The sequence below is a fragment of the Conger conger genome, chromosome 6 (genome assembly GCF_963514075.1).
Source record: "Conger conger chromosome 6, fConCon1.1, whole genome shotgun sequence".
Taxonomy (NCBI): Eukaryota; Metazoa; Chordata; class Actinopteri; order Anguilliformes; family Congridae; genus Conger; species Conger conger.
In genome coordinates this window covers 62,145,976-62,172,574 of record NC_083765.1, presented here as the reverse complement: position 1 = coordinate 62,172,574, position 26,599 = coordinate 62,145,976, and the positions used below count along the sequence as shown (strand labels likewise).

The 26,599-nt window shown below is 42.7% G+C and overlaps 2 protein-coding genes across 3 annotated transcripts in view; one reads left to right on the top strand and one right to left on the bottom strand.

The window, feature by feature from the left end:
* Positions 1-21,135, top strand: part of LOC133130231 (dmX-like protein 2) — a 50,029-nt gene extending 28,894 nt beyond the window's left edge. Inside the window, exons 27-46 of one of the 2 annotated variants that reach the window (XM_061244640.1) lie at positions 154-345; positions 860-936; positions 1,341-1,471; positions 2,662-2,910; positions 8,885-9,069; positions 9,386-9,519; positions 9,998-10,083; positions 10,420-10,621; positions 11,115-11,232; positions 12,567-12,617; positions 13,354-13,440; positions 13,814-13,935; positions 14,454-14,592; positions 15,067-15,127; positions 15,574-15,701; positions 17,030-17,107; positions 17,542-17,633; positions 17,831-17,883; positions 18,725-18,942; positions 19,535-21,135. In XM_061244640.1, the coding sequence (XP_061100624.1) occupies positions 154-345; positions 860-936; positions 1,341-1,471; positions 2,662-2,910; positions 8,885-9,069; positions 9,386-9,519; positions 9,998-10,083; positions 10,420-10,621; positions 11,115-11,232; positions 12,567-12,617; positions 13,354-13,440; positions 13,814-13,935; positions 14,454-14,592; positions 15,067-15,127; positions 15,574-15,701; positions 17,030-17,107; positions 17,542-17,633; positions 17,831-17,883; positions 18,725-18,942; positions 19,535-19,744 (2,613 nt within the window). In that variant the 3' untranslated portion in view covers positions 19,745-21,135. The remainder of the gene's footprint in view (positions 1-153; positions 346-859; positions 937-1,340; positions 1,472-2,661; positions 2,911-8,884; positions 9,070-9,385; positions 9,520-9,997; positions 10,084-10,419; positions 10,622-11,114; positions 11,233-12,566; positions 12,618-13,353; positions 13,441-13,813; positions 13,936-14,453; positions 14,593-15,066; positions 15,128-15,573; positions 15,702-17,029; positions 17,108-17,541; positions 17,634-17,830; positions 17,884-18,724; positions 18,943-19,534) is intronic. The other variant, XM_061244641.1, reaches the window with a different exon arrangement.
* LOC133130232 (gliomedin-like) lies at positions 20,679-26,106 on the bottom strand. The gene is made up of 10 exons (XM_061244643.1): positions 25,566-26,106; positions 25,176-25,227; positions 24,965-24,982; positions 24,469-24,567; positions 23,406-23,498; positions 23,049-23,177; positions 22,436-22,525; positions 22,223-22,348; positions 21,928-22,078; positions 20,679-21,836 (listed from the first exon to the last, which is right to left on the bottom strand). The coding sequence occupies exons 1-10, from the start codon at positions 25,899-25,901 to the stop codon at positions 21,371-21,373; spliced, it is 1,560 nt and encodes a 519-aa protein (XP_061100627.1). The 5' UTR covers positions 25,902-26,106; the 3' UTR covers positions 20,679-21,370.
* Between the last annotated feature and the right edge of the window lie 493 nt (positions 26,107-26,599).

The following is a 26,599-nucleotide window of genomic DNA, read 5'->3' as shown; positions in this document are numbered from 1 at the left end:
TTGAGCAAGGCCCTTAACCCCACATTGCTCCAGGGGGGATTGGCCCCTGCTTAGTGTAATCAACAGTAGGTCACATTTGATACACCTGTCAGTTAAATAACTGTAATGTAATGTTGTGGAGTAATTTTCCCGTTTTACTTTGCCCTGACCCAGGAAACGACGGTGAAGCAGCTGCAGTCACCACTGCCCCTGCCCACCACGCTCCCCCTCCTCTCTGCCAGCATCGCAGCCACAAAGACTGTCATCGCCAACCCCGTCCTGCACCTCAGCAACCACATCCACGACATCCTCTTCACCGTCGTGCAGATGGATACGCCACCACACCCCAACATCATTGACGACCGGGTAACAGGCTCATTTTAAAATGTTGTTCATTACTAAGAAGGCTCCTCCGTACTTCGATTTGTCATCCTGCAAATCAAATCTCCCTCTGAGGTCATCAGACAAATCCTTGTTGGGTCCAGTCCAGTCTGAAGGAAAATGGAGATTGTGCCTTTACAGTTGCAGCTCCAAGGCTCTGGAACAATCTCCCACCTCTGGACATTAGAACAGCTGAGTCTTCTGAAGACAGATTTGACAGATTTGCTTTTATTGGCCTTTGTTTTCTGTTTCCTTTATCACCATCTGTATTCTGTATTTGCTTTATCTGTATATTGCCTCAGCCTTTTATGTTTTATTTAGATTTTTAAAGCACATTGTCATCTCCTAAATAAGGCCAGAGCCCAAATTAATATGAAGTTGTTTACCTTCAGATAGTCACACTTGTCTGTTTGTTTTCTTAGCACCTGGAAATGCATGTGCAATGCATGAGTTACTGTAGGTAAATAAATCTGCTGACTGAAGTGTTTCTCTGGCTCAGGTCAATGCTCTGCACACCCTGGCTGCCTCCCTGTCTGCATGCATCTATCAGGCCCTGTGTGACAGCCACAGTTACAGGTACCTCTCCCCCCAACACACACACACGCACACACACACATACACACACACACACTCACACTCACACACACACACACACACACACACACACACACACACACACACATACACACACACTCACACCCTCACACACACACACACACACACACACACACACACACACACACACACACACACACACACTCACATACACACACACACACACACTCACACCCTCACACACACACACACACTCACACCCTCACACACACACACACACTCACACACACACACACACACACACACACTCACACACAAATTGACAGACACGCCCCCTGGTACGCGATAATGTCATATTCTAAGTTAAATTATTTTCCAGGAAGTGGAATTTAGATTTCAGCTTGTCTTTAATACTCTGCCTGCAGCAGCCACGCAGAAGCCAATCAGTTCACGGGGATGGTGTACCAGGGCCTGCTGCTGAGCGAGAGGCGGAGACTGCGCACGGAGAGCATCGAGGAGCACGCCACGCCCAGTTCATCCCCCGCGCTGTGGCCAGGTACGGAGCCCGCTGCCCGAAACCCCTTCAGTCAGGCTTAATTCTACAGCACGTTACTTACCTAGTATTTCTGGGTAAGTACCAGGTATGGAGCCCACCACCACACACAACGTTTACCACAGTAACACCCTCTCCACCTCAGCTGGTGTGTGGTGAGAGAATTCTGGCACAAAATGGCAGCCGTGCATCACTGTTTGTACCCAAAGAGACATTACTGTACTTTAATGTACATTTTGGAAATTTGATCCTTCAAGACAAAAATGTACCTCTGCTGTCACTTTATTTCTGAGAGTGTATGGTACTTACTGACTTTTTTTTATAGTACTCACCACTGAAATCAGAGTAGTTGATTAAGTACCTAATAATTACACGAGTGGCTGTGTACTGTATTTGCCCGGTAAATACTAGGTAATTAACGGGCTGTAAAATAAACCGTTCCCCTCCCTTCTTTTCCCACTGAATTCTGTCCAGTAGGGTGGCCATTTTCTGCTCTGTCTTTCCGATCACCCTCCATTACAGCACACACTGAGTAAATGTGCACGGACGTCACTATAAATTAGCCCTCGCCGTTTTTCACTGCTTGCTACTGTGGTGTGAACAGCAACCAAATAGCACCAGATGGTGCTTAGTATTAAGGGCAATGTTGCCTGCAGTCAGTGAAACCCAGCATCACTAAAATATGTCAAAATTTTTCATTGTATGTTCAAGAAAACATCTGTTCATAGGCATTCATGTATGGCATCCAATTGGACCGTAGAGTGTTACTAGTCTCTAGAGCCAAAACTGAACCGAAACGAAACAAGTAGTGTCATTGGTCCCATCTAATAGGTATAAAATCCATTTCATTTTTTCTTTGAATGCATACCTTCAATAATATATTTAATTGTTAATGTTACTTTCTTGGGTGAAACGGGTAAAGCAAATTCTGTTTTGGTTTGAAGAAATCATCTACTGTAGATTGGGCTGGACGTGTAGTCTTACTGTTGAAAGAGAGGCTTTGTGTTGCCTACAGTAGGCAGAAAAACAATAGCTCTTTCTTTTCAAAAAGAGCAATGTTTTTCTACCTAGAGGTGTATATTGTTAAATGGATGTTTTGTGTGTGTGTGCGTGTGGTGTATGTGCGTGCGTGCGTGCGTGCGTGCGTGCGTGCGTGTGCTGTGCGTGTGCGTGTGCTGTGCGTGTCTCCACAGGCGTCTCCTCCCTCATCACCCTGGTGGCGTCGGCGCAGGGGGAGGACCAGCCCAGGCTGAGCGTGATGCTGTGTGAGGCGGTGGTGGCGGTGTATCTCAGCCTGCTGATCCACGGGCTGGGCACGCACTGCAGCAACGAGCTGTTCCGCCTGGGCGCCCACCCCCTCAACAACCGCATGTGGGCCGCCGTGTTCGGAGGGGGCGCCAAGCTCATCGTCAAGCCTAAGCGCCCCCCAGAGCCCGCACCAGGTACTGCGCCGCATCGGCCATTCTTCATGTCTGCTTGAGAGAACTCTGTTCCAGGGACGGTGTGCAGGCCAGTTCGTAGTCCGGTGATAGTGAGTCACTTGACTGGAATCACAAAATGTTTTAAGTTCTCTACACTGTGGTATATACAGTGCAGTCCATGTGTATTTGGACGGTTGGTACAATTTTGGTTCTTTTGGCTCTGTAGTCACATTGTTATTGAAGTGATTTAATTTACTACTGTGACTGGAGTAAAGTTCCAATTAAACAATAAATGTGGGGTTTGAGTACAGAGTTGGGTGGTGCATGTAGGAAGCGCATCCCTTTTTATACATAGGGGACCAAAAGTAATTGGACAGTTCTCAACTGCATTGGAATAGTCAGGTGCATTCAGTGCTTCCTTAGTGCAGATTTCCGTATCTAGTCTTGATTCTAGGCTTTTGATTGCCTTTGGAGTCTGGAATTGTCAACATGAGGCCCAGGACTGTGCCAGTGACAGTCAGAGGCCATGATGAGGCTGAGAACTAAACCAACATTTAGTATGAACCAAACGTCAACCGTGGACTATAAACTGACCGTAACACCATCTTTGCATCTAACAGCGGTGTTTGAGGCAGTTCAGACAGAGGGCTCTGAGCAAAGTACGCCCGCCCCCAACAAGCTGCAGGTCCCTCTGATCGCCCCCGTGGGCATCAGCGACGTCGCTGACTTTCAGCCCAGTCGTGAGTAGTAACGACATACTGGGTTGCTGTGCAGTTTTTAGTTTTCCTTGCCCCATAAAGTTCACCTTCTGGTTCTCCCTGTACCTCATGGAAACGGAACCCGTCTTCCTGAGGCTGTTGTTGGGGAGAAATGTTTTGTGTTTTGTCTTCGCCTGTCTTTTATGTTGTGTGTGTGTCTGTCTGCGTTTTCTGTGTTCGAGTCAGACATTTTGAGTTCATTTTCTCATGTTTCATTTGTGTTTTGTGTTTGTCGAAAATGCAGCCGCTAAACTTAATGTGGATTCTGTGGGCCGGGGAGAGCTGCCGGTTCCTTTTTTTATTAAGAAAAGAAAAAGGTTTTTGTCTTCATCTTTTCTGTTCTTTTGTGTTGTGTGTGTGCCTGTTGTGTTTCAGTCGGCCATTTTGAGTTTTCATTTTCTCTTAAGTTTAATTTTTGTTTATTTGTCAAATATGCAGCTGTTAAACTTAATGTGGATTCTGTGGGCCAGGAGGAGCAGCATCCTGGGTCTAAATCAGGTATAGCCGCTGTCATTCTTTATTCTGTAATTGAAACTGTGTTTGACGTGTCTGTAGCTGAGCATTACGAAAATAGATTATAACCCTGTTAGTAAGTGGCTTAAATCAGATCAGCTGCCCATTATGGTTGAGCATAGTCGCTGCACGATCCTGGGCTGACTTACATTGATCATCTTGTTGTTTACTGCTAGCCGTCTGAGGTGAAATGGCCATTTCATAACACTACAGTCTGCTTAAAACAGGCAGCATTGTGTGGCTTCATGAAAATAGTTTGTGTGGACAAGTAGTTCAGTTCGTGGACAGTTCGTTGACAATCTGCAGTGTAGTACAATAACCATACATTTTTTTGTGGTCTTGCAGTGACCCATGCTTATCCCTGCTGTAAAATTCTGTTGTGACCAGTGAAATGACCAGCTTCCAGCTGTTTCAAAACCTAGCTTGTTTTCTTTTCAGCAGGTATACCTTATACATTACATTTCAAGGGTTATGGTTCCTGCCACTAGCAGTTTTTTTTTCTTTTTTTTTTTCTTTTTTTTGGGGGCGGGTGTTGGTCCATATTTGGCTGATGTCTCAATGGAAATCCATGAGATTTCTGTAGTTTTTGTACCACAAAGAGCTTTCAATGTTTCACAAGCCTGTGAACATTGCAGGCGGTGGACGCTGAATATTTTACCATAATGAGCACACTGCACAAAAGGATGATTTTTCAGTCATGGTTGTTTTGGATTTTCAGTTTGCAAAAGACCTTTTCATGTTCATATGCCACGACCCCCCCCCCCCCTCATGGCTCTCTCCCTTTGTGTCTCGGAGCCTCGTGTTTGTTTTTAAAGCTGGATCCCAGATGAACCCATCTATAAATGCTTCACGGTTGATGGGAATTATCCCTCTAAATGTTAATGGTCTGCCCCTCAGCACTGTTGAGAATTGAGACTCCGCCGAATGACTTTAAAAAATGATTTCATAAACCCTCCTCGAAGAGCCAACGGCCCCAGATATAACCGCATGATCACCCTTGATGTGTCTGTCCCTTTGGCCAATCAGACACCACCTCCCCTTCCCACTTCTTATTGCACAGCACCGATAGCAGTGTTTGGTTGCCATTTACACTGCAAATAAATGTAAAAATGTAATAACATTTAAGATTTTAGTTTTTCTTCTAGAAAATATTAGCTTCTTAAGTTATTTTTTGCTTCACAAGGGACATTTTCTTACCCCATTAGCAAATCTTGAAATAATTACTACTTTGGCAATATTTTTGCCAAAAATTTAAAGAAGTAGGATTTTAAGTCAGGCGGCACGGATGGTGCAGTGGGTAGCACTGCCGCCTCACAGCAAGGAGGTCCTGGGTTTGAATCCCCGTCGGCCGGGGCCTCTCTGTGCGGAGTTTGCATGTTCTCCCCGTGTCTGCATGGGTTTCCTCCGGGTACTCCGGTTTCCTCCCACAGTCCAAAGACATGCATGTTAGGCTGATTGGAGAGTCTAAATAGCCCGTAGGTATGATTGTGTGAGTGAATGGTGTGTGTGCCCTGCGATGGACTGGCGACCTGTCCAGGGTGTATTCCTGCCTTTCGCCCAATGTATGCTGGGATAGGCTCCAGCCCCCCTGCGACCCTGTTCAGGATAAGCGGGTTCAGATAATGGATGGATGGATGGATGGATTTTAAGTCTCAGTATGAGGCTAAAATTCTAGTAATTATCTTTTGGTTATTGCAGTACTCAGTGCATAATATACAGCACAATAGTATATAGTTCTGAAGATCACATTGTTGGTTGGTTTGTAAGACAGATAGGGGGCTCATGAATTATTAATTGACTGTTTGACACGAAACAAAATGCATAGTTCAGATACTTTGCAAAGTTGTTCCACAAACAAATGATCATTCTGTTATTTCAGAAAGTAACACTTACTGGGGGAGGAACACTTATTACTAAGGAGGAAAAGAAAGAGGAGAACTATTATAATAGTATGACATAAAACTATTGTCATGAAGGGGGGGAGTAGGGAGCTGAGAGAGGGAGTGAGAGATGGCGGTTGGAAATCATTTTCATCCTTTTGTGCAAGAGCTGACTGTGGCCAGTGGTTTGTTGATGTGTCTGTACAGTCCCGGCCAAAGGTTTTGTCGCGTGAGTGGACAAAAGTGACAATTGCTAATTACCCAACTCTTAATTAGCTAATAAAGTTAGGAAACAACACAAATTAATCACAAGTGTCTAAAGTTTATTAGAAGCTAGCAAAATGACATTTCATGAACAATTTCATTGTTACTAAATGTTACAGCTTGATAATGATCAACAGGCCAGTTTTGGCCGGACAAAAGTCTTGTCGCAATGGCCAACTCCAATTTCTGGGCCACAGTGAATAAGGAAGAAACAAGGGGCTTGATTAGTCAGCTGTAGATAACTTTGAGCTATAAAAGCAGAAATTTGACACTTTAAGCCATCAAGTTCATGCTCAACATTGCTTCTGTCAACGTGCCCAAGATCAAACCAGAAACCAAAGTGCTGATCATCAAGAATCTCAAGTCCAAGTCTCCTGCTGAAGTTGCAGACATCGTCAGTGTGTCTAAACGGCAGGTGGAGAGGATTCGCAAGAGCTACCAAGAGACTGGCGACGTCCATGAAAGACCCAAGTTGGGCAGACCCCGCAAGACAACTGCTCGAGACGACAGCTTGCTGGTCCGACTGTCAAAAGCCAGCCCCATGTCAACCGCCTCACAGCTCCAGGAGGAGTGGACGCCAGCAACACCTGTTTCGTCAAGAACTGTACGTCGGATTCTTGCTCGCAATAGTCTCTACGGTCGTATTGCTGCACAGAAACCAGCGCTAAACAAGAGGTTTCAAGGTCCTTCAGGGATGGCCAGCACAGTCTCCAGATATGAATATTATTGAGCATATCTGGGGAAGAATGAAGGAGGAAGCTTGGAGGTCCAAGCTGAAGAACTTGGAGGAGCTTTGGGATGCCTGCAAGGTGGCCTTCCATGCCATCCCCGACAACTCTGCCAAACCGGATGGCAACTGTTCTGCAGGCCAAAGGAACCCATGCAAGATATTAATTTCTTAACTTATAGTCCATGACGAAATACTAGACTGATTTTTCATTTGGTATTTTATTTACTTTTTGAGGAAGATAAAATGTATTGATTCTAATTTGATTTGCGACAAGACTTTTGTCGAGGTAGAAACTGGCTTGTTCATCATTATCAAGCAATAAACCTTATAAGCATCTATGAAATTTTTGTTTTGCTAGTATCTAAATAAACTTTTGACACTTATGATTAATTTGTGTTGTTTCCTAAGTGTATTAGCTAATTAAGAGTTGGGTAATTAGCAATTGTCACTTTTGTCCACTCATGCGACAAAACTTTTGGCCGGGACTGTATGTGTAAACGTTTGATTTTTCATTATGTTTTTATCTCTTACTGTGATGGTTGGCCACAGTGGTTCCTGAGATAGTGACCCAGGATACCGGTGAAGGTTTGTGTATACGTGTGCGAGTTTGTATGTGTGTGGACTGTACATTTGTGCTGTGCCAGCTCTCTCTGTTTGTTGAAGATCTTGGAGAAAGCTCTGACTTGCCCTCCAGGGTAAGAATTTGTAATTGGTGCTTTCTCATAAATTACAAAGAGTGTTCAGGAAGCATGGGGTGCCATGCAGAGGAACTGACAGCTTTCACTGAAGATTATGTGATTCGGTGTACACTGTTATTTCACCAATTTCACCAAATTCAGTCCAAAAATGTTGATGATGAAACTCATTAGGCTGTATTCAAAGATGGGCATGCATTTCTGGGTGGAATGGGTACATGCAATTAAGAAGAAACACTCTGCATATTTTTCTTGATTGTGTTGGAAGTATGACGCACTTATTTTTACCCCCCCCCCCCCCCCCCCCCCCTCCTTGAAGCCCCAGATGATGATGAAAGCTAAGCAGTTCCTCTTTCTTCTTAGAAATGCCACGTCTACTAATGTTTATGACCACTGACTGCGCCTTCTTAACGACCTTCCTTTTCTCAGGCTCGCAGGCTTTCTGTTTTGGTGCATGCTTATTCGTGTCAGAAGTCAAACCTTTATTAAGGTTTATTAAATTAGTGTTTTACCATTCTCTTCCTCCCTTTATCTGTCCTTAGCACTCCTATTTTTCTGTTTCTTACACATTCCTCCTTTCAATTCTACTGAACCTCTTTCCCACCATATCAGCTTTCTTAATAACATTTTTATATTCTGTCTCTATTTCATAATAATAGTTTTATGTTATACTATTATAATAGTTCTCCTCTTTCTTTTCCTCCTCAGTTACAAACGTTATTTTCTTTCTCCCTTCTCAATACTCTTTAATCTCTCAGTATCTCTGTTCCTTAATAGTTGTATCTCTTCTCTTACCTCCCCCAATAATGCTGTTAGTCTCTTATCTTCTCCCCCTCTGTCTCTCCATAATAATGCTCTTATCTCTGTCTCTGTCTCTCTCTCTGTCTCTCTCTCTCTCTCTCTCTCTCTCTCTCTCACTGTGTCTCCCTCTTGTTTTCTCTCTGTCTCCCTCTCTCTCTCTCCCTCTATCTGTCCTCTTCTCGCTCACCCTCCTTCTCTCTCATAACACTGTAATGTCCTTGCCTTATCATTTTTCATTCTTATATTAGTTTAATTTTTTTTCAGTCTCTCCCCCTCCGTAACCACAGCTGTACTGCCTGGCAGTAAAAGGATGGTGATAACGTTGCCCCCCCCCCTCCCCCCTCCCGGCTGTAGCGCCCCCACCTCCAGCAGAGGAAATAGACAAGCAGCGCCGCAGGTTCAACATGCGCATGCTGGTCCCGGGGCGGCCCGTGAAGGAGACGCCCGCCACGCCCCCACCCGTCCCGGCGGAGAGACCCACGTACAAGGAGAAGTTCATCCCTCCGGAGCTCAGCATGTGGGACTACTTTGTGGCCAAAGTACGGGAAAGGCCCTGTTCCGGTCATTACGTGACGTTGCAGTTATTTACCTGACGCTTTTGTCCAAACCGACGTACAGTTGATTAGACTCAGCCCCAGGTCTGTCTTCCTTCCATGTAATTTGTAGAGCTGTGGGATAGTGTCATAATGTCATGTATTGTGATTATGTCACATCTTGTACTGTATTCTCATAGGCCCATATAGGCTATGTCGGTCTGTATTTACAGTTACGGTGGTGATAATGTTCTTAATGTCAAACCGTCTGCGGTGTACCTGAGCAGATTTGACGTTTCTCTTTGCGCTGTGTCTCCCACAGCCTTTCCTGCCTCTCTCGGACAGTGGCGCCCTGTACGACTCGGACGAGAGCGGGCCTAGCGATGACGAGGATGACGATGATGCCTTCCTCTCTGACACCCAGGTCACAGAGCACAGTGATCCCACTTCATACAGGTCTGTGCCACGTCAACCTCCGTGCTTTCCATGGTTCTGTAACATTCTTCATTTTGTCTGCTTTAGTAGTTACCTGCACCAACTCCTCTCACTGCAAAAAAACTAAAAATAAGTCAGAACAAGTATCTTAGTCTTATATTTAGACTCAAAATCTTATTTGTATTACTTCTTTGCTTAAAGAGTGTGAGGTGCGAAAAGTTGACTTGTGAAGCAAACAGTGACTTAAAATAAGCTAATATCTACTTGAGAGAGAAAAATAAGATCTTAGGTCTTATTACTAGACTAAAACATGTGTTAAGACAGCCACTGTTTGCAGTGCAGTGACTGGAATGGTAGTAAGCATATGATTGGCTGGTCTCGGAAAAGAATATGATGGGGATAGCAGATATTCTCTTGCTCGGGTTATGGGTTTAGCAGGGCAAGGGAAAATGGATTTGGCTGCCTTTCAGGTTTTCTTTCTGTTTTTCCTTCCCTGTAGTTGGGCACTCATACGGCTGGTTATGGTCAAGCTGGCTCTCCACAACGTCAAAGGCTTCCTCCCTCTAACCGGGCTGGATTTTCCAGGTACTGTTCCTACATTAACTGCTAGTGTGTCACCAACTCATCCAGCTGGTTTCTCCAGTATTTTAGTCCTGTATATTACAGTACTGCAAAGATACTCAATCTAACCCAGAAAGGGCCAGTGTGGGTGCAGGCTTTTGTTCCAACTAAGCAGTTACACACCTGATTCTACTAATCAACCATTCAAGTCTTTGCTAAGGACCTTGATTAGTTGAATCAGGTGTGTAACTGCTTCGTTATAACAAAAACCTGTACCCACATCACCCCTTTATGGGTAAGATTGACTATTGTATGGCCATGTTTATTTTTTGTCATTTGCCCCTGTCGTGTGCATTTCAGACTTACCGGTCACCTCCCCGTTGGTGAACGCAGTCCTGAAAACGCTGGAGAACTGGGAGCAGTTACTGCTGGAGAAGATGAACAAGTTTGACGGCCCTCCGCCCAACTACATCAACACCTACCCCGCTGACCTCAGCGCCGGGGGAGGCCCAGCCATACTGAGGCACAAAGCCATGCTGGAGCCTGAAAACACACCCTTCAAGTATGTTGCCTCACCAAGAAAGGGGCCAAATCCTCCATATGTAATGCTAATAGATGGACTGATGCATTTATATTGTGTTTTTTTCTTACACTCAAAGCGCTTTACAGTGATGAGGGGGGAAACTCACCTGAAACGCCACCAATGTGTAGCACCTTGCTGGGTGATGTAACGGCAGCCATTTTGCCCCAGAATGCTTACCACACATCAGCTGAAGTGGGGAGAGCGCAATTGTTTAGCCAATTAAATCGGGGGATGATTAAATACTTATGGACTGCACTATTTATTTTATGGCTATATTCAATATGGTTAGCCATGCTTGCAAGGGCAGGTTGAAAGAGCCAGGTTGGGAATTTAGCTAGGACACAGATGGTTTAATGTCTCATCCAAAAGATGGCGTCTTCTATAGCACAGCGTCCCCATCATTGCACTGGGGCATTGGACTAACGTATGTGCATTGTGTGCTTATGTTGGTGTGTTTGTATTGCTGATTCAGGGCAAAGAGTCACCAGTCATTTCCAGTGAGGCGACTGTGGCACTTCCTGGTCAAACAGGAAATTCTGCAGGACACTCTGATTCGCTACATCTTCACCAAGAAGAGGAAGCAGAGTGAGGTATTGGCCAGAGATGGAACCTGAGCTCTCCTGTCCGGCTCCCACCCTCATAAGCATTCCCCAGTGACCGTTCATACTCCCTTTCATTCGTATTCTTCAGATGGTTGTGTTTATAGATTTTCTTTCTCAGTGTTTGGGAAATGTACTTCATCATCTAAGTTAGGTATTTAAGCATGTTTGTTCCTTACAATAGTTTTTTTGGTAACACTTTATTCGAAGGCTTCTACATAAGAGCTATACAACTCCTTCATAAACACTACATAGCACATTGTTAAGCAGTACATAAGCATTCAGTAGCCCTCATGTCAAAAATCACAAATAGGCATGTTTTGTGGTATGTTTTGTCAACATTACCAAGACATATCAAGTGAACTGACACAAGATCCTTTTGCATGCTTATGTAGTGCTTATGAAGGAGCTACACAATTATTCTATAGCTGTCCCTTCAAATAAAGTGTTACCCTTTTTTGTTAACTCCATTGGCCAAGTGCTTTTTATTTGTTTATTAACAAATAAATAAATAGAATATTTTAAGGACATTTAAATTGTGCACAGGCAGTTAGGCATAGGCAGTACTTGACGTAATATGACACACCTTCAAGATCCAGACTAGCACTCGCTGTACAGAAAGTCCTAGCAACAGATTATCAAAACTAAAATATAGTTAATCTATAATTTTATTATATACAATCAGATTTCTTTTTAGAGAGGTACATCTGGGCAATGAAATGACGTTCACATTGCATTATCACCACACTTTTAAGTTATTTTCAAGGTCAGTCCTGATTTTTGTCTAACATATCAAGAAAGTCACAGAGAACACAGCGCCCGTGTCTCATTTCTTATTTGATTGTTTTGGTCAATTTAAACAGATTAAATTATGACCTCATTTCTTAACAGACGCCGTTATCTAGAGTGTGTTAGCATAGGTTACGACATCTTTCAAATGCATTGTGTTTTATTATGGTGTTAAGCACCTTGCTCAAGGGTACAATGGCAATATCCTATTGTGAACCAGTTACAAGGCCAGCTACAGTATACCACACTGCCAGCCATACACCAGCACACTATATAATCATGTAGAGTATGAAGGAAGTAAAGATGTCAAAGTGACTGTTTGTTTGGTTGTCAGAGGTAAGTGTGCAGAATGTACAAGAACAATATCAGCACGTATCATCTTAACAGCTGGGGAAGGATTCACTGTTCATAGTGTGAAGCCCATGGCCCGTTGTCTGTGTGTTCTCTGCCAGAGCGAACCCTTTTCATTTTTTCATTTCATGTTTGTGTTGTTTGTGCATGTGTTTTGTGTTGTGCCCGTGTGGTGTGCTGTGTAGTCATTAGAAGACCATGTGGACCGTGTAGCAGGAGATCGCAAATCCAGCAAGGTAGTATTCACGTGCCCGTGGCCCTGCTACGAGCAGACTCCCGCTTCAGGCTTTGGGTTCCTGTTTCCTGTCACTCATAATATACGTAATAAGTTCACGCATACAGTGCAGTCCATAAGTATTTGGACAGTGACATATTTTTTGTTGTTTTTGCTCTGTACTCCAGCAAAAAATCAGTTTAAATAAAACAATCACTATGTGATTTAAATGCCTATGTAAATGACTATGTAGAATAAAGGCTGTAATTCCTACACCATTCACCCAGTATGGATGTTATAATCCTCGCATTTATGCTGAATGTCTGAACTTTAACCACATAGTAATGTTTTATTTCAACTGTTTGTTTGCTGTAGTAAAGAGCAAAAACAACTAAAACAATTTGTCATTGTCGAAATACTTATGGACTGCGCTATTTATTTTATGGCAATATTCAATATGGTTAGCCATGCTTGCCAGCACTAAAGTAATTTACCAGCTGGGTTTTTTTGCATTTGCATTTAATTGCAATGAATGTGTATACAGCAAGGCTGACCATCATTGCAGAAGTGCAAGAATTCCTCTGCCAACTTTAGGAAACTGCTAGAACATCCGCCTAGATGGAGCACCTGGTTTCAGAATGCATGGCATTGGGTTGCTTACTTTCTGCTTGCATTGAACAATTCTACTTCTCCAGGGGATAATGATGGAGGACAGGAGGAATGGTGACAGGTGCTACAATATGGATGGTTTATTTCAGGTGGAGGCGGACCTTGGCTACCCAGGCGGCAAAGCGAAAGTTATTCACAAGGAGTCGGACATTATAATGGCGTTTGCCATTAACAAGGTACAGAACATATCTTCCTGGACTTTTTTCAGCATCAATGCACTGCAAAAAGGCTTAACACGTGTTTTAATCTTGTATTGAGACTTCATTATTAAATATTAGCTTGTTTTAAGTTACTATTTGCTTACCAAGTGAAATTCTTACCCCACTGGCAAATCTTGAAATGAGTCAAGCTCTCTCACCCCATTGGCAATATTTCTGTATTGAGGTATTCAGAATAGAGAATAGAAGTAAGATTGTAAGTCTAAATATAAGACTTAAGTACTTGTTGAGATTGGCTTATTTTTTAGTTCTTTTGTTTAGTTCGTTTGAGACACAGCCAGGTAATACAAGGTAGCAGGTGTGTCACCTCTCTGTTCTCTCCCCATCGCAGGTCAACACTAATGAGATCGTTCTGGCGTCCACCCACGACGTGCAGGAAGTGGACGTGACCTCACTCCTGGCTGCCCAGCCCTACTCCTGGATCGGCGAGGAGTTCGACAAGGAGTCCCGCAGGTTCTCACCCACGCCTTTTTGTTACTTTTATTTATTTATTTATTTATCAATGTGTATCGTCAACAGGGATGATACACATTGATCAACATCACTATTCTATCACTACAGGGCAGCTTGTAGGCTAGTGGCTAAGGTACGTGACTGGGAACTGGAAGGTTGTTGGTTCAAGCCCTGGTGTAGCCACAATAAGATAAATTCAGCTGTTGAGCCCTTGAGCAAGACCCTTAACCCTGCATTGCTCCAGGGAGGATTGTTTGTTACGCTGGGTAGTCTGATGAACACATTAATAACAACACAGTAATAAGCATACATTGGCAATATGCTTGGCAAAATGCTTATTTAGAAAAAAAGTCAAAGAAATAACATTTGAAGTGTCAATATAAGAATAAAGCAGTGTGTTACCGTGGAAATGACCATTATTTTTAACCATTGTTCCCGTGGTCAAGATAATTGACCCATGCTCGTAATCACAGAAATAGTGTTTGAACCTGCTTTCCGGTCGTGCCCCTTCCTCATAGTTCTGATGACCAGGACTACCGGTCCTCCCACACGAACATCGCCCAGGCCAGCGCTCCTCCCTTCGCTCCTCAGCAGATGGCAGCCTCTTCGTCTATGCCATGGCTCGGCTCCGGACAGACGAGCATGGGAGGCAGCGTGGTACGTGTCTCTCCTGACAAAGAGGCCTCATCTGTGGGGACGTGGCCGAGGCCAGTTTATAGTCCAGCTATAGTGTCGCTTGCTTGAAATCCCGAAACTCTCATGAACATTCTGTTGTCGCCCGACGTAGGCTGTTGTTCTTCGCTTAAAGTAGAAAAGCACTCCAGTAGAGTATAAACCAAACGTTGCTGTGACCTGCCACATCCATAGCATATTTTGTGGTATAATGACAAAAAAATGTATGAGTGGTCTGAATCTCCAGCGCTCGAGGGCCTCGGGCTATGCAGGTATTTGTTTTATAGTTTTTTAGCAAGGTGTGCAATCTCTTTAGCCAATCAGGGACTTACATTAAATTAATCACTCGTGCTGAAACACGCCAAACACCAGTGGATACTGCGGCCCTCCTGTGCTGGAGATTGACACCCCTGCTCTAAAAACTGGAAACGCTGCAAGAACAAATGCATTGTTTTGCAGATTATGAAACGGAACTTGAACAATGTCAAGAGAATGACTTCTCATCCCATTTACCAGTACTGTAAGTATTTAGGATTCCTGTGAAATGGTACACATTGAATTACACATGCTGTGATGATTGATAATGATAATTGTTTTAGTTTTTTTTTTTACCAATGACAGTATTTGCAGTAATATGATTATTTTAATTTCTGTATTGTTGGTGGTGTTAATGGTTAAGGCCTGTCCACAACATGAACTATAGCTATAATGATAATGATGTGAGCCTCTACAATGATGAAAAATAAGGTGTGAAAAACAGCTTGAAAATATTGCTCTAAGAGTGAACCCAACGATATCGACATCACTCTCATTGTCGTTATAGTTGTGGCATGGAGTGCCACCCACTTGCGTTGTTTTTAAAATGATCGGTATAGTTACTGCTCTTCATGTGGACGGGCCTTCATAATGGTCATATTAGCATTGTCATCATCGTTGTTAATGGTGTGTTTTATGCTGCATTTTCAGACATGACCGGGGCGCAGGATGGCAGTGTGCGCATGTTTGAGTGGAATCGACCCCAGCAGCTCATCTGTTTCCGCCAGGCGGGCAATGCCAGGGTCACCAGGCTCTACTTCAACTCCCAAGGAAACAAGGTCAGCAGTCATACTTCAGTTCGCTTCAGTTTTATTTGTGTCGCGCTTTTTACAGAAGACTGTCACAAAGATGCTTTACAGAGCAGCAGAAGAGCTAACACAAGACCTGAAAATAGCATTGTAAAAAAACTCCTTAGTTCCCGGGAATTATTTCCCCAATGGGAGGAAATCTCAAGAGGAAACCGCCTACAGAGGGAGGAGCCCATCCCCAGCTGGCCGGCAAGGTGTAATGGGAGATATAGAAAACCATTATAGCCAATCAAATGGGTTGGACAGGTTACAGTTAGGTTGTATATTAACTGGCAAAGCAGGAAGTCCAAATGAGGGGAAATAATGATCAGTTTGGAGGGGTATGGTGAAGCTCCTGGATAAGTCGATGCGTGGCGTAAACCGGGGGGGAACACTGCCTTTCCGCTGGCTTCTGATTCAATTCACCTGCTTGGGCATGTGCCTATTATAATTTGTTTTTTTAGCTGATGCTTTTATCCAAAGTAACTTACAGTTGATCAGACTAAGCAGGTGACAATTAATTTGTCGGTTCCATTGCGTTTATCTTTTCATTCTGGATGGAGACGGTGCTGCTTTTCTGAGTGACAGTATTAACAATTATGATTTCTTTAAATAGAAATGCTTAATCTCCTCGGCAGTGAACCAGGTTGTTGGTAATACGTTCTGTTCAGCTCAAATCATTCGGTTTTGGAAAAGAAAGATCGTGGGACGTAATGCCCTGTTTGTGTATTAATCAGACTGAATGTAGCTCTCACCAGGACGTGAACGACACTGTGTGCTGTACATGCCCTTTGTAGCCGTCACAGAGACTGCTTTCTCCGCCTCCAGCGTTCGGCTGATTCATTACATGGGTAGCAGTAGTGGGTAATAATAATATCACATTATTTTTCAGGCTGACTTTATTATAAATGACAAGAATTGCAATTCACACCTTACAACCAATCAAATAATTGAATGTTGGCCCAAGATAATTTTGCTATACTTACTAAACTACAATTGTGGTTACGTACCCAAAAAAGATTTAATACTGTATAATGAATATCATTAAGTATGCTTGATTTCTCTTCTTGGATTTTTTTTGTTTGTTTTGTTTTGTTTTCAAGCAGTCGTATGATTATCATCCCTGTATTTCCATTTGTACTGATGTTTTGTTTCCTGAAGTAAGCTGTGAGGTGTAATTAATAATTTTAAAAAAAAGATGCTGTATGAATACCCAATTTCTATTTTCATGGCTCAATATATGTTTGTACATATATTACATTTTCTAGTCCTTTTTTGTGTATGGTTTGTCAGACAACTATTCCTTTCTCTCTCTGCAGTGCGGCGTTGCAGATGGCGAAGGGTTCTTAAGCCTCTGGCAAGTCAACCAAACTTCATCAAACCCTAAACCTTATTTGGTAAGTTGGGAAGCAAAGTCCTGATTTTATTTGCCAGAAAATACTGTAGCATGGCTTTTAACTGAAGTGTGGTGAATCGAATATGGGCTGTATAGCTCTGCTGCACCTAGAAGCTGGATCCTTTCAAGCTGCAAGTGGATGCTGTTCCGGGATAGTGTGCTAGACCATTTGGTTTTGTGCTAGACGGTTTGGTTATGTGCTAGATGGTTAGGTTACATGCTAGAACGCTTGGTTATGTGCTAGATGGTTAGGTTACATGCTAGAACGCTTGGTTATGTGCTAGATGGTTCATTTACGTGCTAGAACGCTTGGTTATGTGCTAGATGGTTCATTTACGTGCTAGAACACTTGGTTATGTGCTAGATGGTTAGGTTATGTGCTAGAATGCTTGGTTATGTGCTAGACCCAGCTCATTCCGGTTCCTCTAACCACAGAGCTGGCAGTGCCACAGCAGGACCTGCGGAGACTTTGCCTTCATCACATCCTCCAGTCTCATCGCCACGGCCGGCCAGTCCACCGACTGCAGGTCATTATACCAGCTGCATGAAAAATAACAAAATAGCTGCCCTCACTTTACTGGGGCAGCCATTTTGATTTTCAAGTTATTGCAGTAAGTTTAAATAATTCAATTTTAGTCGTTATAGAAATGAGATTCTGGGATGGGTGCGGGAGGGGAGGGGGGGTCTCAAAGGTAAATATTTATTGTTACTTTGAACTTCACAGAAATGTCTGCTTGTGGGACACTCTTGTTTCACCCAATAACACCCTGGTACATGGTAAGTTATCTTCCAAAAAAAACAGTTTGATATTGAAACAAAACCTGGAACTGCACTCATGTGACCGCTCATTTTTACCGTAAAGGCACAGTGATCATTTTTTACGTTTAGGTCCCAATATTGTCCATTGTACTGCACATTACAGCTAGGACTCTTGTCTATAAAATTGCCAGTAGTTAATCTTATACAGTTATTATCACAATATGGTTAATAAATAAGGACGACTGTATTCTAGCCAGATATACAATGTTTTATCACAGTATAAATTTTTTTTTTTTTTTTTTTGCCAGATTCAAGACATGATCTGTAAATACTCTGTACACCCGGCACATCTCCTGGGTTTATATTTTCGGTTAAACATTAAATGGAGGGTCTTTCAAATGCTATTATACCACAGTTGGTTCCAACCTCGCATTGTGATTGGCATTCACAAAGACATTCAAACGAGTGACATTATCTTACAATAAGGCACTCTTAGCAAAACCAAACCACTATGTTTACAGTTGGTGGATTCATTTTATCAAAGATATCATAAACTCTTAACCTACTGTAGCAACAATTCAGAAGCGTCTGTTCTGTCATTAAAACGGCATAATAAAAACAAGTTTGAACCTCAGTTACTGTATCATTCTTTGTTTTATTGTTTTATAAGTGAGTTGGTAATAATACCGTCAAAGTCGTGACTTACTGTTAGATAATGTCTCTGCTGTGCTGACAATATCTGAAAATAAGTCACTCCTCCTTTATTATTGCATAACAGTCTCTCCAGCAAAATGTTAGCCACATTAGCAGCACCGTTACAGTCCCAGTGTGTAATCAGTAGACGTTCTGCGTATCCCAGCATTCCCCTGTCACGAGAACGGCGCCACCGTGCTGCAGTACGCCCCCAAGCAGCAGCTCATCATCTCCGGCGGCAGGAAGGGCTTCGTCTGCATCTTCGACATCCGGCAGAGGCAGCTGCTCAACACCTTCCAGGCCCACGACTCGGCCATCAAAGCCCTCGCGCTGGACTCCACGGAGGACTTCTTCGTCACGGGGTCCGCCGAGGGGAACATGAAGGTGCCCGCAGAATATCCATAAGCGTTTACACACCTGTGGTTATTACACACCTGTGGTTATGGTCCTGGGGACGGTCGTTGTTCTGGGTCATCCCGGCAGATAGCATGAAGAGGCACAAGAAGCACCTAGTGACTAAAGTGTGTGACTGGGACCTGGAAGGTTAGTGGTTCAGGCCCCAGTGTAGCTACAATAAGATCTGTGCAGCTGTTGGACCCTTGAGCGAGGCCCTTAACCCCACATTGCTCCGGGGGGTATTGGCCCCTGCTTCGTCTCATCAACAAAGCGACTAATCAAGTCGCTTTGGGTAAAAGTGTCAGCTAAATTAATTTAATTAACAAGTATTGTATAATTATTTGGACAGTGGTACAATTTATGTTAATTTGGCTCTGTACTCCAGCACATTGGATTTGAAATGACACAATGAGTATGAGGTTAAATAAATTGTATCACTGTCCAAATACTTATGGCCCTCCCTGTCTGTGGAGGCATTTAGAGGTGTATACTGTACAGACCACAATCTGTGCACATTGTCCGTGTATTTTTCTGTTCAGGTGCAAAATTCAGTGATTACCGTACTTTTGTTGTTTTGCAGGTGTGGAAGCTGACGGGCCACGGTCTGATGCACGCCTTCAGCACCGAACACGCCAAGCAGTCCATCTTCCGCAACATCGGCGCGGGCGTCATGCAGGTGGAGACGTGCGCGGGGAACCGCATCTTCACCTGCGGTGCCGACGGCACTCTGAAGATGAGGGTCCTGCCCGACCGCTACAACATCCCGGCCAGTATATTCGACATCCTGTGAAGCGTAAATGGGAGCATAGTGCAGCAGGAAAGTTTTAAAAAAGCATTCAGCAATTAGCATTCACGTGTCCTTCGCTGTGGATTGCAACAACGTGGCGCTTACCGTAAATATTTTTTTCCCAAAGCCTGATTTAAAAATTTAAAATTAAAAGAAGCTTTAAAAGAAAAGTGACTGTAATTTTTAAAAAAGCTGAATTTGTTCCAGAATCTCTTATAGAGTGTATTCATAGGAAAGCTATGCATGTACTGTTATTGTAAAAGAGGTGCAATCACAGGTCATCGATAGTGCTCTAAAATTACTAAAAGCAAAAATTTTATAAAGTGTATCTGTCGTCATTTCGTGGCCCACTGCTAAATCTCTTAAGAATCTTCTACCAGCACTGTGGTTCTGTATGAAGTCAGTGGTTTCCAGCGTGAATTGAGTTGTTGGATTTGCGTGTTTATTTACTTGGTTTTGTTTGCTGCTCCTGTTGGAGTCAATGGCACATAGTCCTTGTAAGCCAATATGGGGTTTGCAGGGAAAACTGTTTTGTTTGCACATGCCACCATTACTGCAGTCAGCACTGAAATGCCTGTATCAGTGACACATCACCTATGAAATGCCCGATCAGAACAGAGATATACAGTACTGTAAATGTCCTTTACGTTTTGTCTGTTTTGGCTTATGTGTTTCCAATCACAGAAATATACATTTTGACCAGAATCGTTTTTGTTTTGCTCAAAATGTTTTGTTCCTTTGCTTCATTTATTTTTTTTCCTTCTCTTTTTTTGTTAATTTATTTGCAGGTGGTTGTACTTAACTTATTGCCTTTATATTAGGAATGTAAGGTGTGTTAGTGGATGGGGATGAGGTGTAGCACTACTGAGGTTGGTGTTATTTTTTTTTAAATAATTTATCCATGAAAATGAAAGTTTGCACTCAAATCTTGGGACACTATAAAACTTTATTTAAATATACAAATGCTATTAAAGAGGAAACTGTTACAAATGAATGTCTGGCTTTATTTAGCCAAGTAGTAAATAGTTTGAAATAGTTTTAATACATCTATATATAAATATAAATATAAAGTACCACAACAGCTTGTACAAACATAAAAGCTTTCTCTTTATTTTTTGGTTTGTATCATACCAACTGAATTAGTTGTACTTTGGTTAAATGTACTGTGTTCATTAAACAGATTTGTGTTTGTCAGAACTGGTTGGAGCCACGTCTGCTATCTGTGTGTACCTGTTCAGTCCTTCTCAATGTCTGTGTTGTGTATTTATCTAAAGAATATGATGCTGTGTCAATGTGAGAGGTGAACAAAATGTCTGCAAGTCTCTGGAAGAGCAGGTAGTTCCATCGTCGTCAAAGTTTTACCTTTGTAAGTTCAATAAATTATTTTTATTTCATTAAGTTGTTTTGGTTCCATGCTTTTATTTTTCAACGATGGTAGAAGACATCTTGTTTCATTGTCAGGAAGTTTAGGCGGAAAATGTCCTGTTTTTGGAGATAAATTATTTACATTTTCCCACTGGGTTCAGCGTAATTGAGACCTGGGGCCTCATTAATAAAAACTTGGGCAATACCTTCTCTTACCCACAACTGTAAAGCAATTTGAACGAAATGTTAACCTGGTGGCCAGATTCATTCATCAGACCAGAAATGCACATTATATATCTTTACATAGCTGCTGTCCCAGGCGTACAGATGGCGGCTCTTAGGAATATAGGACAGCATGGCCAGCACACCGCTTGGTGATCTCAGGTCAAAACTCACACTGACCGCTTTCATTTTCAGCAAATCAAAGGCATATGTTACTTTAGCATCTTTCGTGTCCGTGACGTAAAGCACTCCACAGGCAATGAACGCGTTTCCCGCTTTCGTTCTGGGGAAGGTGGTGTTGATGTAACTAATGACGGAAAAGGTCTTTGCATCCAGGTGAGCCACCATTATGTTTTCATCCATCCTTGAAGCAAATACGAGCCACAGTCCATTTTCGTCCACTGCTAGTTTGAAGTAGGTCTTTGAGTTGTTGAAGAGATAGGTCCGGTTGTGGTACAGGGCATTGTCAATTGCCAGGGTGTGCAATTTCTTATTTTGGAGCTCAAACCTGTTACATGGAATGAAAATCAAATCAGGAATGGGAAACGGCTCACCGTCTTACAAATGTGTCAATAGAATTCAATCCAACTGGAACATACTTGCCAACTTTGAAAGTCCCTGCAATGTGGAAGTAGATGGAGCCATTGTGTACAATGTGGCCACAGCCTTGGAAGTATTTCTTGATGTGGATTTGGCTGCTGCTGCTGTTCTGGAACGATGCGATATCTTCATATTCCTTCATATCGCCACCTGCAGAGGGATGACATGTCCCAATAATACGGTCGCAACGATATCAGCACGAGAATTGATATCAATCTATTCAGAGCTGCACTTTAATGACAATTGTGGAATTGTGTGTAAAAATGGAAATTGAGCCAGTTTGTTATAAGAGACCTAAGAAGTGCTCCGCCACCCAAATACGCCCGTCGTCTGGTAGAGCCGTGTCTGGCATCCATGTTCCAAACGTGAACGCCATTTTGGCCACATTTCTAGCACTGGTCACAGATTTGATGATGCATTCTGTGTGGACACAAACCACATTTTTCAAAAGATGATCAAACTCATAGCTGAAATCTAAGAGCAAGTGATTAAGCCAGTAATTCATACCAGCTTTCTTGAAATGCTGCTCTCTCATGTGCCCAGCCACTTTTATATCTAAGGTGTCATCATTTGGCACGGAGTTTGACAGCCCTGAAACTGGAATCAAAATGGAAGTCCTCCTTAATTCATCAACATCGATAGAAGTTCTTCTGTTAACAGTCATATGAAACATGTTAAAGTCAATATCCAGAAGAAGAATTACTATCAGTATTTGCACTAAGAGAGTTGGTGTTCTGCAATGTTTGGTGTTGTTGGAAGATGCAATGGGACAGGGTTTATGTTGTGATTAGTCATCCCAATTTGGAAAAATGGGGGAATATATGACAATGAAAAAAGTTCATTAATTTGTCTGCCTTTCAGTGCTTGGGGATGGATCCAAATAAAAGTCTTAAAATCTTATTTCCTTATTAATGTTTGGCTAAAAAAGATGAATATCGTCAATGAATATCGTCAATGAATATCGTCAATGAATATTGTACGACGGTTTGACTTATTTAAAGAAAATTCCACTATTTTCTACTTCAGAGGGGGAAAAAAAGATCTTAAGTGTTATCACAGGACTAAAATTATTCAGTCAGTAAGCCTAAGACTAACACTTTTTGCAGAGGATTTCACTCACCCACAGTCTTCTGGGCTGAGTGCAGGGTCGCCCTGTGGCTCCTGTTCCTGGGGGGTCCTGGGAGCCCTGGAGGACCAGGGGGACCGACGGGACCTGGAACACCCGGAGGACCCACTGGGCCTGGTGGACCTTTCAGAAGAAGGAGAAGAAAGAAGGTTGCATGAGTTTCCACAAAAAGTCATAGCTTCCACTTCCAAAAAGAGATGCTTCACCACCCGTCTGGCACCACCACTTCTGGCACTTTTATAACCTGAAGTGATATTAAGCATACAAAAAGTGGGAACATTTATTGATAATAATATCATAGGCTGGAAATGGTATACATTATGTATGAATGGGGGCTGGTGATGTCCTTACCTTCAGAAATTATGTCATTGGAGGGCTCTCCTTTCTGCCCTGGAGGACCCTGATCTCCTGTCTCTCCTTTTTCTCCAGGATCCCCTTTCTCACCTGAAAAAGAACATATTTTAGGCCCTTTAGTATTATGAGCCACTTAAAGGCAGGTTTTCTGCAAGTAGGTTTTGTTGGGTGAGTGGGAAGGAGCACAAATGGCAGCACTGTATGGTTGAAGGTACCATCTTTCAGGTAAAAAGATCAAATTGCATTGCATATTCATAGAGTAGAACTGTTATATCTCCCGTTAAAATTTTTGATTTCTGTTTTTCAGGAATAACAATGGCCATCCCTTTGTCATTGCTGTAAAATGCTATTTATTCTTATGGTGACCTGGATACACACTGGTTAATAAGAATACATTTTAAAAGAATCCTAAAGCTATCTGGAAAATGTTCTCACCCATGGCATTCACTTTTCAGCTTTTACATCATGAGATATTTTTTCTTTTAGAAGCTAGGCATTCATTGAAATGTCATTAGGGAGGGACAATGTCCAGGCATTCATCCATTTTAAACCTATTCATGAAATGCATTCTTTGAGGAGAGAATGGCTCTATGCATCTTGGTCACTGCTGCTACATGACTGCAGCAGACAATTGTAAGCTTTGCCCACGTTTAATAATATGCCCCCCTGCTGCACTGTACCAGAGTCTTTTAAAATGGTGGCACATTGTGGAACCATAATGGTCTGGCCACACACTGGTTTCACAAAATGAAAAGAGCCTCATTCTGATTAAGGCCACCATCCAGGGCACTAATGTGAATCTAGGGCAGGGATCATCAGTCTGAGATCTGCTGGTTTTCCACCCTCCCTTTACCTGAGAGGTGTGAAGACAGTCTGGCTAAGCACTAGCACTGTTTGTTCGCTTCATTACCCAGGAGAAAAGAAAACCATGGCCAGATTTGGATTTGAGGGCCAGATTTGATCATTTGCGATCTAGGGTACAAGCCCTGTAATACAGAAGTGGCTGTGTGTTCTGTCTGAATTTACAGACAAAAAAGGAGAAGCTCAACAAGAACCTTACCTCGTCTCCCCCTTTTCCCCTCACTGCCGGGGTCCCCTTTTAGTCCTGGGATTCCATCTGTTCCATTGTAGCCTGGAATTCCATCCAAACCCGGCAAGCCTTGAGTGGAAATAATGAGTCTAGCGTGTCAGTTTGGAGAGGTACTCCTACAGTCATGGCACTTACTGTAAAATAAATGGTTCCAGTATGAACCTTGTGATTCCATATAATAATCTAGTTAGATGGTTCTTTATCAGGTAAAATGGTTCTTTGTTTGGGAGTTTTCACACCTATGACAGAGGGTTTCTTAAAGAACTAAAAATGGTTCCTCTATGGAATCAAGCAAAATAACCTTCTCAAAACCTTTATTTTTGTTTGTAGTCTACACAGTTCCATGTGCGGTGCAACTGTATACTGTAAGATGACTGATGTAATGTGCAGATTAGCACTCATAGCATGTGCTATTTTTCTTAGCTGTAACGGTGAATGTGCTTTTAAATCTCATCTGAGTTCTTACCAGGAAGTCCAGGAGGTCCTGTATCAAGAGATGGCACAATCGGAGGTCAACACCATACTTTTATGAAACAGATCTATACCATACATCAAACTGTGCTCTCTTTTGCATAAATGCTTTTAACTGAATGATTATTATTGATGCTCAAAAATGAATGGCTAAATAAGAACACTTGAGAAAATAAAGAAATAAATAAGAACACCTTGCCGCATACCTGTTAGGCAAGCCCCTTTTGTGCTGTTACAGAGGTCTACTAAGACTTTGACCTATAAAAAAGGCACATATGAGCAAAACGCATGCAAAGAGGCTACATATTACTTAAATAAATTAATAGCATTTAGTATACAGCCTCTGTAAATCACAATGCAATGTCTATTTGAATACTTAACAAAAAAAGAAAGTTCAGTCTCATACAATACTAATTCACTAATTTAATATTGGATTAACTTGAATGTCCAAATAAAATTAAAAAAATGCAATCAAATTAGCATAAGGCAAATCAATATGAGAGCAAACACCTATTTAAGACTATATTTAGGCTACACATCTTTAGAATAATATGGCAACATTCACGCAGAGTAAAAGATGAAGAAGATGTACGAACGGGAACCATGGAGTAGGTCATCATCATCATCATGTCGCCCTGCTCCTCCCGGTGGAGCTCCGGGGGGTGGTGACGCTCATGGCTACGCTTGTTCCGGGAATACTGGAACCGCTCCTCCCGCAGCTCCGGATTGCGAGCCACCTCGGACACAAACTCCACCACCGAAGTCTCCGACAGCTCCTCCAACTGCTCGTCCAGCTCGGCGAGAAGAAAGGCCAGCCGCGACTGACGGACGAACACTACGAGTAGACCGGCCGAGTTTAGCACGGTCAGCAAGCAGATCCCAAATACCAGCACTTTCAGCTTCCAGGTCAGGTTAGGGCTAGTCTCCCTCATTTCTCCCAGTTATATCCAATTACTGTTTTAATGCAGTGTCCAGTCAAAAATAATATAATCCCAGTTCAGCAAAGCAGGCAAAATGAACACAAGCAATACAATCTCTTTTACATCTATCCGGGCAGTGGTGTGTATGTAAGATGCACTACTTCAGTAAATGCAACAACCGCTGTTCTCCAAGGCATCAAGCAGACTTCATTGTCCTGTTTTCCTCTGGGGAAAGAAGCTCTGCATTCATGCACCCACCATACAGTATTTATATTCAGAAGCCTCCATATCTGCTCTGGGAGTTTAGCAGTGGGCTGGTTTTGGCACAATTCACATATTCACAGAGCAGTCGCTGAGGTGGAAGAGGATGAGAGGGATACAGTCCTCAGGCAAGCCTCTTATACAATGACTCTTACCAACCAAGCTTCCAGTCTCACCAACACACAAGCACCAAAATATCCCCCTCAGCTTAAGATTTTGAAACAGCTGGTAGCTGGTTGACCAGTTCAGATCAGCTCCCAACTCAACATGGTTTAGCTAGATGACCAGATCAGACTAGTTCCCATGGTTTGGCCAGCTCAAGCTATGTTTTGAAATCAGACAAGCTAAGCTACCGGAGCTAGCTGGTTGACCAGCTCATACCCAGCTAGACCAGCTTACTGTATCTGGATTTTACACCCGGGTTTTATAAGAATTCTAACTAAAGATTG